The sequence below is a fragment of the Lethenteron reissneri genome, chromosome 48 (genome assembly GCF_015708825.2).
Source record: "Lethenteron reissneri isolate LAM-NWPU_2019-01 chromosome 48, ASM1570882v1, whole genome shotgun sequence".
Taxonomy (NCBI): Eukaryota; Metazoa; Chordata; class Hyperoartia; order Petromyzontiformes; family Petromyzontidae; genus Lethenteron; species Lethenteron reissneri.
The window spans coordinates 6257779-6270995 of NC_083826.1; the positions used below are offsets into that span (position 1 = coordinate 6257779).

General features: G+C 46.5%; 1 protein-coding gene across 2 annotated transcripts in view; it reads right to left on the reverse strand.

The window, feature by feature from the left end:
• Positions 1-950: 950 nt before the first annotated feature.
• LOC133354733 (tenascin-like) overlaps positions 951-13217 on the reverse strand; it is a 165270-nt gene continuing 153003 nt past the window's right edge. For both annotated transcript variants that reach the window (XM_061571798.1, XM_061571795.1), the window contains 8 exons: positions 12250-12393; positions 11426-11545; positions 10311-10454; positions 8028-8176; positions 7375-7471; positions 5668-5829; positions 4789-4952; positions 951-3341 (listed from right to left, as the gene is read on the reverse strand). In XM_061571798.1, the coding sequence (XP_061427782.1) occupies positions 3228-3341; positions 4789-4952; positions 5668-5829; positions 7375-7471; positions 8028-8176; positions 10311-10454; positions 11426-11545; positions 12250-12393 (1094 nt within the window). In that variant the 3' untranslated portion in view covers positions 951-3227. The remainder of the gene's footprint in view (positions 3342-4788; positions 4953-5667; positions 5830-7374; positions 7472-8027; positions 8177-10310; positions 10455-11425; positions 11546-12249; positions 12394-13217) is intronic.

Consider the following 13217-nt stretch of genomic DNA (forward strand, 5'->3'; position numbering starts at 1 on the left):
GGCCCGGCGGTGATGTTCGCCGGCAAAGCGCCCGGTGGCCGGCTGACCCCACGTGGCCAGGTCAGGCCCGGCCCGAACTCGCTACGTTGGCACCCGTCCTGTGAGCCCACCATCCGCAGGACGCAGCATGTCGGCGAGAGGGATGGTCTCTGTCATGAACACACGGCTGCTGCAGCTCCTTACTATTAAAAATTCCCTCCCTTTATTACTGCTAATCCTACTTCCTCCCTTTATGACTGCTAATTCTACATAATACACGAGCATAATATGACTTTGAGACCTCCCCACCACCTACACATTCCACAAGTAGTGACTTATCCCATATCTGCATTTTTCATAAATATGCTAAATTCATCTTCTTGGTTCTTTCGGTAAAGTCACGTAGAAGGGGAATAATTATTTTATTTCCTTTCTACGTGACGAAAGCTTTAAATCAAAATTTATGATACATTCCTCTGTTGATATGTAAATTCCTTTGTCAAGGCGCCCTCCTCCTCTAACCCAGCTTAAATATACGCTGCCAAGCTTGGTGGTGTTCATTCAGACGCTGTCTTTCCGACAGACCTGTTCTTCACCTGAGGACGGCTGCTTGCGTTGTGGCCGAAACGTCGTGATAATTATTTTATTGGTTTATTTTTATTATTTTATTATTTCCCTTTTACATGACTTTACCGAAAGAACCAAGAAGATTAATAGTAGCCATTGTGTAACAAACCCTTCTGTAATCAAAACGGTATTACTAAAACTCACTTCTATTCAAAGTGCTGGTGATGTATTGAGAAATTGTCATTCTGCTTTCGAACTCATTAACACAAACGTGTTCCCCAGGGTGAGTCCTGGGTACTCGGTAGCCTTGCAGAGCGTCGTGGTGGTACTAAAGGCCTCTGTAAACAAAAACACGTTCACATCCACAGTCATAAAACAATAACAATGATGTAACAAACACAACATTGTTGAGGATCATTCCCATTTATTGCAATACACTGTTGTACAGGGAATATGAAGCCGATGTTGATTTAATAAAGCATTTCATTCAAACAGGAGCATTTATGATGAGAGGCATCTTAAGATTATTCAAAAAAACATAACAGGTCTGATGGCATAAACACTGACATTCTACTGGATAAAATGCAGATTTCCAGCAAGTAAAATGCTGGTACTTAACTTTAAGCTTGACAACATCGCCAGTGTCTCGAATTTAAGGGTGGGATGATACATCGATTCATGGGATACATTTTGAAGCACACGTAAAAATCAATGTCACTCCTGCAGCCGCTGGAGGTGGCAGTTCACGAGAAGTCATTGAATTGCCAGCGGCGGGTAAATCATTCCACCCCTTCTTGAAACACATCCACAGCATATAGAGCAATTAAACTGAAAATGTTCCAATTTGGATATAGTTTTAACTCCAAGGGACTTAACCAATTTATTCATATACATTTACTTAAATACAAGACAAAAAAAAGCTTTGGCACCACAGTAACCTCTTGACAATGCCCTCCAAAATTCGAGCTGCAGTAATGCCGATCTTAAACTTCTTAATCTTAAACATGTTAAGTCGAATTTTTTTTCTTCCAAGAGAGAGATATATATAATTAAGATTTGTTTTTCAAAATTAAAATATATTGCAATACAAAGCTATGAGTTTCACAAGTTTTGTTTACTGACCGTTTATATAAGCATCTCTTTTATGTACAGTGCATTGGTAAAAATATTCTCAAAACAGCAAATATCTTAGCCAGAGTAAGCGAAGGTGAGTTCAGGCAGTGTGAAATTTGTAATCACTTTTTTTTCTAGCACCATTCACAACTTTTAACCCGTCAGAGGCGTCTATGCAGGGGTTAAGTATCAATGTCTTGCAAAAAGCAAACGTGTTTATTCTAGGACACAGATGACAAAAAATGTCGATTCTTTTGGATACTGAATATAATGTAATACACTCTATTGAATAAACTCTCTCAATACTACATGAAATAACATCGTATAACAACAGAAGCAATTGGATGGTGGGCAGTCACCAAGCTAGAGGTTTGATCGTGTATCTAAACTCTCCGTTCCTTGCTTCTGATTGGTAAAATAACATAGACGGAGTTGACCCAAATGAAACAACATAAATGAAACATTTCGTCGTAATAAAGTAATGTCTCTATGCTTGTTAATAATATATAAACTGATCTTTCAAATCTCTTTGTCAACTGTTAGAGCGCAGTGCTGGCAGCAAGCTAGTCTGATGATACGACTCACGGACGCTGCGCGTGACGTTTAAAAAACAAAACCAAAAATACCCGAATGCATGATGTGTAATTGTTGACCCGTTGACTTTCAACGTGGAACCCAACGTGTCGGTCAACCGTCAGCACTGTCCGTAAGACAACTCTACAGAAAGCAAATCAGCTGTTATTCGACTGCGTAGGTCATCGCGGTCGAGTTGGACAGATCACCGCGATTTGTTTTCGGGTCGTTGCCGCGTTGTACTTTGGGATAATGTCCGACGTTTCGCTCCACGTGCTGGGAGCTTCTCCGGGAACCGAATTGAGCACAGATCGCCGTTCTCCCTTGATTATAGAGCGTCGCTGGAGTGCCGCTCATGTGGCTGGTTCTTGACGATGATCGTCAGCAGCCGGTGACGTTTACGTAATCAAGGTAGAACGGGAGATGCTCAATTTTGTCCCTGGATAAGGTCTCAGAACGTGGCGTAAAACGACGGACATGATACCAAATGACAAATGGTACAGCCTGAAAACACATCTGAGAGCCGGACAGCTCTCATTTCGCAGATATTACTCACCTACGTAGCTAGGAGCTGTGTTCACCTGGGCTGCCCGGCACGAGATTGAAGCTTCGTTAATGAAAAACTAAAATTTGACCTCATGATCGCGCTGCGACATAAGTGAACAGCTCTCCGATGTGTTCTCAGGTTGTGCGGAGCGTGTTGTTCGAATTGATTTACACTTTACTACGATGTCACTGCAATGCCACTACGACGGCATGCCAAAAGAGTAATTCGAAAGTATTTCACTCGCTGACAAACTTCAATCTCACGTCGGACCTACAGGCTCCGTGTCTGTGTGTCTACAAAAGGCAAAAAGCTGTTTCGTAATTTTTTTTTTGGGGAGGGGGGCGGTGGGTGCAGGGGCAGGGGCATCTCTTCCTTCAATGAATGCAAGTACGTTGAACTTCTTTTTCATCGTACGTAGCCAACCCACATGCTCAATCGACGCCCACGTCTAATTCCGCAGGTGCTGTCTGCTGCCCCTCTTGGCGGCGGCGAACGGGCGAATCTTCATCTCCACAAACGGAACCGAGTATTCGTGGCCTTTCCAGTGGTACCAGTTGACGCCCTGTTATCGGAGAAAACGAAACAAACAAAAAAACGACAAGCGAATGTAGCTACACGGTGGGGTGAGAAATGAAAATGCGCGAAAAGTTGACAACGTTCGCGTCGTAGACACCTTTTCAATGATATTTAAAGCCAAAGTATTTGTTCGTAAAGTTTTTATTTAGGATAAATCGTCATTGTCCTTACTTCAACATTGGACATAGCCTACGAACATCTTAGCAATGTCACAAATTCTAGGAATCGGAGTGTATTATGTTAAGTTAACGCAGATCAAAACCCTAAGTGATGGCTGGGTGTTTTAGAGGTCAGCGCGATTAGCTGCCACTGCTGAGATCCTCGTTTCAAATTCACGAATTAGGGACAAATGATTCGTGATACTTATGTATGTACGTTGAACTTTTATCGCACCGTACGTAGGCAACCGTGCAAATCGGAGGTGCGGGAAATCACGCATCATGACATTTTTGCAGGCAAGGACATGATCATGTTTTGGTTCTTTCGGTAAAGTCACGTAGAAGGGAAATTAATAAAAAAGAAAATAATATTTTTTATTAAAATAATTTTTTTCTTTTATTATTTCCCTTCTACGTGACTTTACCGAAAGAACCAAGAATATGAATCCCTGCAGTCACGAAAGCTTTAAATCGAAATTTAAGGACATGATTCTTTGCGATGCCATCACATTGGCTAAGAAGGCTTCCCATTATCGTTTTTTTAAATTGTTAATTGTTATGCAACCCTTTGATTAATGTACCACGTGTTCTTCGAGGGTGAGTCCTGAAGAGCAACACAACTGTTTACTAACATTTCATGAACGTTGGATCACCTTCATGAGGGTTACCACGACCCCATGTTACAGGCAAACACACAGATGAACGTTATTGATGCGTCAACTCTTTCAATCTTATTTGAAAAGCGTCACAAAGAAGGTTACTTCTTGGGTATCCCACCACGTGATTACGACACGGAGCGCCACTCTCGTCACCCATATTGATTTCCAAAACAAATATCAATCCGAAACAAAATACGCACACTTACAGATACAGCTCGTTTGTCAATAAATTGGTCGATAACGGCTTCCTCCACAGAGGTTTATGACCACACTTCACCACCCAGGTCAGCGTGGGTTTGACGAAAATTTTTATTTCTTTTTGCACGTATTTTTTCGTGATTTGTTAACCTTTTCCTATACTTTGCACTCCTATCATGTTTTTTGTATTGTTTGTTGTAACGCTCATTTCACGCCCCTACTGCACATCTGCGGAAAAGCGCTTCATAGTTCATCGAATTCCTCCGGCATAAATAACTATTCTGATTCCCCGCTTCTGACGAAGGCATTGAATTGTACCGCAGTGAAAACAAAAAACCCAACAGGTTTGATGGCAACGGCCGTTGTTTTGGCGGCGTGATCGGTGGCCGTGCCGCGAAGCCGAGCGACGTGCCCGCACCTGGCTGTGGCTTTTGTCTCCGTATTTGCCGTTGAGGTTGGCCCGGTGGCAGTTCTTGTACCACCAGGCGCCGTGGTAGGAGATGGCGCAGTTGGTGATGGCCACGTCGTTGTCCCGGTCCACCGTCGAGAACGGACGGCCCTCGTGGTAGGTCATCGAGTCTCCTGCGTAGGGACCACGGGGGGTGGATGGCGGGGGGACGGAGGGGGGAGCACAGGAAAGTGACAAGCACCTCCGATTAGCATGGCTGGCTACGTGCGGGGCCGAAAGAAGTTCAACGTCACGCACGTAAGAAATCCTGAGACAGCCCCGTAACGCGACCTTGTTTACAAAAAACTGGGGCGGGGGGTGCACAACACGAGCACTGCAGTCAATGCTTAACAAACTTAATAGGGATGTTAAACTCTAAGCAGAGTGAGTAAGTAACGACAGCATCTGCGCTCGTCTGTTGTGCATTTTTCTCTCGACCTCACCCCACTCTCCCTGTGCGTACGAGGCAAGGCGGCAATGCCCGTCGCTTAATTCTACTCTGCCTCCGTGTGGCATGGCTGGCTACGTACGGTGTGAAAGAAGTTCAACAAATACTACGAGGCTTTTTGTACAGCCCCCCCCCCAACTTCCGTGGAGTTTTTTTTAATATCAAACGAAGATTCGCACATTAATGTAAAAAAGGGTGACTTGAACCATTCAGCAGAGGGGACTCGTGCCTCTTTCACCGCCCACTCCCCCCCCACCCCCACCCAGCACTAAGAGGCTGCTCTGAAACGTCGCTGGACGAACAAGTGTTATTTATTTTTTGGGGGGGTGGCGGGAGACGGCGGGGTGGATAATTCTGTCGATCTCTTTCCGAGCGGGCGGGGGGCGGGGCGCTGTTCTCACCGGCCGTCCCGCTGTATTCGCCGACTTTGAGCCGGTAGAGGCCACTGGCGTTGGCCACGGAGAAGTGGTCGTACACGGCATGGGCGCCCCACTCGCCGTCCCGCAGGTCCACGCGCAGCTCGTAGCGCCCTTGCGACGTCAGCGCAAAGATGTTCTGGAGGCCTGCGGGGATGTCGCAGCGACGAGGGCGAGGATGTGAAGCCCCCCTCCTCCCCACCCCGACCTAGCCACTAACGTGTGGCTTCGGGGCTTGCTGTACCCTCCCCCCCCGCACCGCACGCGCGAGCACGACCCCGAAAACGCATCGGGAGAACTATGACCGTATAACCCGTGAAAACTCACACAGTCTTCTTGGTTCTTTCGGTAAAGTCACGTAGAAGGGAGATTATAAAATAATAAAAAATTTACATAATAAAATACAATTCTCACGATGTTTCGGCCACAATGCAAGCAGCCGTCCTCAGGTGAAGAACAGGGCTGTCATTCGGACGCTGTCTTTCCAACAGACCTGTTCTTCACCTGAGGACGGCTGCTTGCGTTGTGGCCGAAACGTCGTGAGAATTATTTTATTATGTTTGATTTTTATTATTTTATTATTTCCCTTCTACGTGACTTTACCGGAAGAACCAAGAAGATGAATCCCTGCAGTCACGAAAGCTTTAAATCAAAAATTAACTCACACAGTGATGAGTAAACTATATCTATGGGACCTTTTTTGCCAGCATCAAAGTTTGAAAAATGTATAATGAGAAGAATTGTGATTTGAAGCTTTCGTGACTGCAGGCATTCTCGTCACAATGGCACGCTTCTCTCTCTCACCTGAAGACGGTCGCTTGTTGTTGCAATCGAAACGTTGTGATATATTACTTACTTTCCTATCTACGTGACTTTACCGAAAGAACCAAAGAGTAAGAAGAATTGGTTCTACCCTTTCTGGCAATAAAACAGGAGGTGTTATGATGTTCGAACACCAAATAGATCCCCCTTTCAGCAAGGAATCGAGCCCGCATTAACCACACAGAGTCCTTGTGGAAAAACATGGCAACAAACACGCTCTGACTTAGATATGCATTGTCTTTCAAACTGATTGACCTAATTATATATTTGGTGTTTGAACATTTAACACCTGTTTTACTGCCAGACAATGTAAAACCAATAACGAGTAAACTAAACTAAACTAATAAACTATATATTTTATTTTACCAGGTAAGGCCCACTAAGCTATGCAGATCTATTTTGAGAAGCGATCTGGCCACAAGCGACAGCCCAACGAGACGTGGCTTATCGCGTGGAAAATTACAGCAGCCAAATAATCTAAAACGCACGTTTATAGAGATGCACGTTGCTACTGTAAACGCAAAGTACATTAGTCAACGGATGATGCTTAACAGTGCTCCGCACCACATATCAAATTGAGTCCGACACCATAAAACTAAGCCCTTTTGTAAATCCACCACTTGATGAGGATTCCCCGCCCCACCACATGCCGTGCAGGTCGTAAGGATAATTTGAACATACTTCACCACGTTGGTCAATGCAGGTTGGGGGGGGGGGGGATAGAATCACAGTACAACAGTGGATTTTGCTGCAGCCTTCTCTTCCGACGTAGCACCGGCAGCAGTGTTTAACTCTCTGCGCGGCTTCCAAAAAATTATCAGATGGGGTGCATTTCGGGTGACGGAGGCTAATGACCGAGATGATATTTACCGAGCCAGAATTCATCGTTGATGTCTCCAAAGCCTTTCTCGTACGCCTTCCAGTTACGGAAGAAGTCCGTGAGCCCGTTTTGACGCCTCTGTACGACCTGTGTGAGTGCACATGAAACGCTGCGCTTAGCGAACCGTTCTGAATGAATGTCAAGGCAATGCCGCGTACGTCAGTCGGAAACACTTGGGAGTCGGTTGGTCGACTCCAAAGATTCCGAGATGTAACATTTGACATTTACAGCCTTTTTGTCTCTACACTGCCGGATGAGGGCCCTCACAAGTTCGTATGGTGTCGTGGGATTTGTTTGACCATATTTCACCACAACGGTCAATAGGGGGGGTCGGTGGAGTCGGGGAGCATATAACTGCAGTACATCAATGGACTGACCGCAGCAACCCTGCGGCCCTCTGATAACTGTGTCTACACCTTGTGCTGCACGGGGACAGCTGCCACTAGGGAGGGAGGGTCCCCTTGTGAGACGAAATGTCACGCAAAAGGCTCTTTTTGAGTTGCCGATGAATTAAACGTGCCCCGTCGCAATGCCAAATCATTTTCTGTACAACTTCCGTCAGGGAAATTTAAATTATTGTGAGGAAGAGGAAGAAAAAAATAACAACAAAAAACAACCCCAGTTGAGAAAAATGGCCACTCACGATCCATCCTCCGCCATCGGTGGTCATGTCGCAGTAGACCGACAGTGGCTGGCTGGCGTTGCCATTCAGGAAGATGGTGAACACGCCGCTGGCCTGGTCGCCCTGCAAGGCCTCGCTGCAGTCCATGGGGAAGCTCGTCTTCTTTCGGGCTGCTCGCAACGGTTCAATAATCATCGTTCAACAACGTTGCCACAAATGAACCACAATAGCTTGCTGAGCACCTCGTCAAGGAGCATTCACCACCGCGGCGAACTCTGCTCACCCTTGCAGCAGGGGCGGATTTTGGCTGGCAATCGAACAAGGACGGTCACCGCATCACGCGGCGCTTTCGGATGCGCCTCTGCGGTCGTCTGGAACGCTCTTCCTTCCGATATTAGGAAGCCCACTGGAGCTGGTACACTTTCAAATCTAGATTGAAAACTCATTTATTTAAAACAGATTTTTGTGTTTAGTTTTGTTGTCCTTTCCCGGCACCTCCAATTAGCACTGCTGGCTACGTACGGTGCGAAAGAAGTTCAACATATATACTTACGGATTTTGCTCTGTATAATGTCGTCGTCATCGTCATCCTCACCAGGTTTTGGTCAGCGATCCTCGAATTTGTTATGCAGTTTGCACCAACACTATTCGACAAGCCGCTGATCGCAACAGATCATTTACTATGCTTTCTCAAGCCATTGCTGGATGAAGGCCTCTCCGTGCCGTGCCAGGCAGGGAGGTTTGTTTAACCATACTTCACCACACTGGTCAGCGTCGGTTGCCGAAAGTGAAGTATCATTAAACAACCCCCATGACTGACCACGGCATCGGGGGCGGCCTTCGTTCAGCAGTGAATTGACAAACGACTAAATTATTGAAATTATATATATTCATCACCACATATTCTCTGTGCACCACCATGGCAAAAAAAAATTACACGCTCATAAATTGAATCCTGATGCTGAATCGTGACCATACGATGAATAGTGGAGGGGATGATTGATACATCCCGAGTGGATAACATCCGTAACACATGGTGCGTTCCTTTCACGTGGCCAGATGTCAGCGATTAAATGCGAGAAATGTACTGCCGCTTTTTCATTACGACCAGATGTCACAGAGGAAAGATTATTCAAATGTGTAACATGATAGAAATGTTACCGATAAAAAAATAAAACACATGACTGCGTAGTTGAGGCAAAAGCTGTTCAGATCTTATATTCAAATGCTGGCAGTCACCTGTGATTACAATGGGTTCTCAAGGGATAGTGCACAATTGATGATATCAGCCCAGTGAAGAATAACTGCACAAAAAAAACGCGCAATATAACAATTGGTTCTGCACTGAAATTGGCTAAATCCCAAGATAACACATTCCTGCGGAGGGAGCTGGTAGGAACGTTGGGTTGCTCGGTCAATGGCTAGGGTCAACGGCGGCGTGGTGTATTCCGCAAATATGCCCGACTGTGAGGGCGAGCACAAGCCGGCGTGAGTAGGTTAAACGTTGAGTTTTATAAGGGCACCACGGGGTGACCAGCCCCTCCCCACCCAGCCCCACCCCTCCCACCCCCCACCCAACCCCACCCTCCCCACCCAGCCCCTCCCCACCCTCCGCACCCAGCCTCTCCCCACCCTCCCCACCCAGCCCCACCCTCCCCACCCAGCCCCTCCCCACCCTCCCCACCCACCCAGCCCCTCCTTCCCCACCCAGCCCCTCCCTGCACGACGGACGCAATAATCCCCTGTGGGCTGGTGTAACCAGGACGTTCCTACCAGTATAAATGTGTCGTTAAACCCGCCACCACCGAACACAGCCATTTAGTAAAGTTTGTCACGTAAACAAAACATCCCAATTAGTTACTAGTTCAGCACACCGGTGTGTTCGAGAGTAAACCCACAACATTTACAATTCTATCTAACCCAACAAAATCTCTATCACGGATAATATTGGTCGTGAAAAGTTCAAAGTTCATTTATTAGGTATAGCCCTGTGAGCCATTCGGCTCTTGAATCGGGTGCAACCGCAACAAACAAAAACATGAACAAGAAAACATCTTAGCCTACGTGTTGAAGATTCCATGACATTATTCGAAAGAGCATAGCCCATGATGTGCGCCGGTGTCATCGTCCACATTTTTTTACTTAGAAAATATCCAATTTGGGAGACCACACCGCCCCCTGGATAAATATGAAAGCCATTATCATCATCATTATCTACCTCCGCAAGAGGGCGATCCTGAGAAAACCGGGCCAGGTGGCAACCTCTAAGTGGCATTCGGCGCACGGGCCGCGTCCGTCGCTCACCGGTGACGAAGGCGACCGCCGTGTCCGCGCTCTGCTGGGCTCCCTTGACCGCGCGAACCTTGGCGATGTACGGCGTGTCGGGATTCAGGTCGGTCAGCTGGTATTCAACCGTGCCGCCCGAAACGGTGACGGTCACGGGCTCTCCTAATTTGGGGGCGAGGGTAGAGAGCCACAATGGAACGGTGAATTATGACCGCAGGTGGTGGTGGTGGTGGTGGGGGGAGTGGTGGAGCAGTGACATAATAATGTGTTGTGATTGACATATGTATGTAGAACTTCTAGATTTGAAGCTTTCGTGACTGCAAGAATTCATACTCTTAGGTTTTTTCGGTAAAGTGACGTAGGTAAAAAATAAGTAATAAAAATAAATTATAAAAATAGAATAGAAATAAAATAAGAAATCACAACGAGGTGGAACCATCACAGCACGATTGCTGTAGCAAGTAAAGAGGATACAGCAATCGTGCTGTGACGGTTCCACCTGAAGACGGAAGCTTGTGTTGCCTTCCGAAACGTGATTTATTATTTTATTTCTATTATTTCTTCTATTATTTTTATTATCTCTTTTTATTATTTATTTTTTACCTACGTGACTTTACCGAAAAACCTAAGAGTATGTAGAACTTATTTCGCAACGTACGGGGAAGGACAACAAATGGACATTGCCACGAGAAGAGGATGCAATGAAAAGGATGGGCAAAGTTTACGACGATTGAGGTCGAAAGCATTAATGCAGTAGCTGTGTCCGGCTGTCCGTCCGTAACGGGGAGGCACGATAACTCTGGTAAAGATGATCCAATGTGAACGAAACCTTACTGTAAAGTTGTATTAATAACTGGCCAAATTGATCATCGGGTTTCCTACAACTTTGAGGCAGAAAAAAGCGCAAAAATGTCGAGAGTATTTGCAAGAATGCATAGGTTTTTTGGCCCAAAAGATATCCTTCGTCTTCCATGCTGCTGATTAAATACTTCCAAGAACAAAACACACGTTGGAAAGCATTGCATGTTCCATGTGTACGCACTATTTTTCTTGTTTCTATCCCAAACGAATGGGATATTATCACTCTCTGGGCGAGTGGTGATGCTTTAAAAATATTGGATGCATTTGCTCACCATCTTCGAAGCTGTAGGTGAGCGAGTAGGTGTCCACGGGGCCTATCGTGGGCTTCCACTTGAGCAGGGCCGAGCTGTCGGTGACATCCTCCGCGCTCAGAACGGACGGGCTACCCAGCACTGCAACACACAGCACCCCGCGGCGCTCGCATGACGTTCACCTGCTCGCAACCGTACCCACGCGCTTGCTTGCCCATCAAACATCCTCGTCGCCGCCGCTGCCGAGATTGCATTATTCCGACGGATGCGAGCTGGATGGAATTTTGTTGTTGTTGTTGCGAGCGGACGATCGGTCAGTGTCATTCTCGAGTTATGCGACGATGCGTCGATTCATTGGCGAGTCAAATCGTACCTGCGCGATGTTTATGATACGTGCGTCAATTTGTACGTGTGATAATTGATTGTTTGCTATGTATATTGGGTGTCATAGGTTCAGTGAGGGAGGTCTTCATCCAGCAAAGGATTGACCATGGTTGATGATAATACAGGGTGCTTCAAAAAAATGTTAATACTTCTGAGAATTTGCAACAATACCACAATAAATGTGCCTCCGGGCTATGGAGACCACCTGGAGAAGATTCCAGGCACGTGTTGATAATGTGGTGAACAAGTGCAGATTTTTTACTTTTTGAAGCTATTAACATACATTTGTTATCATGTTATTTTTCCATTAAAAACGATTGTCCCAGAAAGTGTTAACACTTTTTCGAAGCACCCTGTAATTGTGAGCTGTAATTATTTCAGCCAGTTAAACTTTTTTTTGTAATCTCAAACAAAAGAGGGAGGGGAAGGGAGTGGATGTGTGAAGGGCTCTGCGGACGTACGGGTGGTGAAGGTCCCCATAAGGGGATCGCTCTCCTGGAAGCTCTTGACGCTGATAAGGTTCACTTCGTACTCCGTGCCGGGGGTCAGGCGGGTCAGCATGACCTCCGTCAGCGACGAAGCCACCCGCCGGCTCTCGGGCTCGCCTGCCACATCACGACAAAGATCCCTCCCCGTTAGCGTCAGAGGCTCTGGGGGCATGTGACCCGCAGTAGTCTCCTGTTCCTGGAGGAACAGCTGGTGCATCTGCCAGTCATATCAGTCGCTGAACCCATTCCACCTGGGTCTGTTCCGTGACCTCCTGCCAGCGAGCCTTCGACACTTCACGTGGCCTCGAAGTGCACCTCGCCTGGCACAAACGGAGTGGTGGCATCACCGTCACTTAGTGGCGATTGGCGGGTATTGGTATGTGACCCGTTTTCAGCGAGCATACTGTATTTAGCAAAAGTCAAAGGGTAATGTTCCAATGCTACAAACCACACCAGTTACTCACTTAAGGCTGAGCTGATCGAGCAGAGACCCAGGATCGTTTAAGAAACGCAGTTCACTGGGTCCACAGCCATTATCCCATTACAATAAAACAAATCAACTGGCTCCTACAGCCCCTGTTCACATGGGAAGAGTGTTTAGTTGAGGGAGTCCACTCTTCGTCAATATCGCCCTCAGGGTTCTTCTATACATCCAAGTTTGAAAGCCATGCGACGGCTGAACGAGTCCCTTGCTGCCATCTCTCTTGAATTTGGGCCACTTGGCGGTGGTTCACAGCTTCTGCAGCAGTCCCATCAGCGGGATTTCTTTTTTATTTGCCACTTAACGAAGGTGGTAACCGGATCTTCAGTCTATTATACCCATACTCTTTGCTTTCCCACCTGATGATGGACGCTTGTGTTGCGCCCGAAACGTCGTGATTTATTTTATACCTACGTGACTTTACGGAAAGAACCAAAGAGTATGGATTCCTGCAGTCACG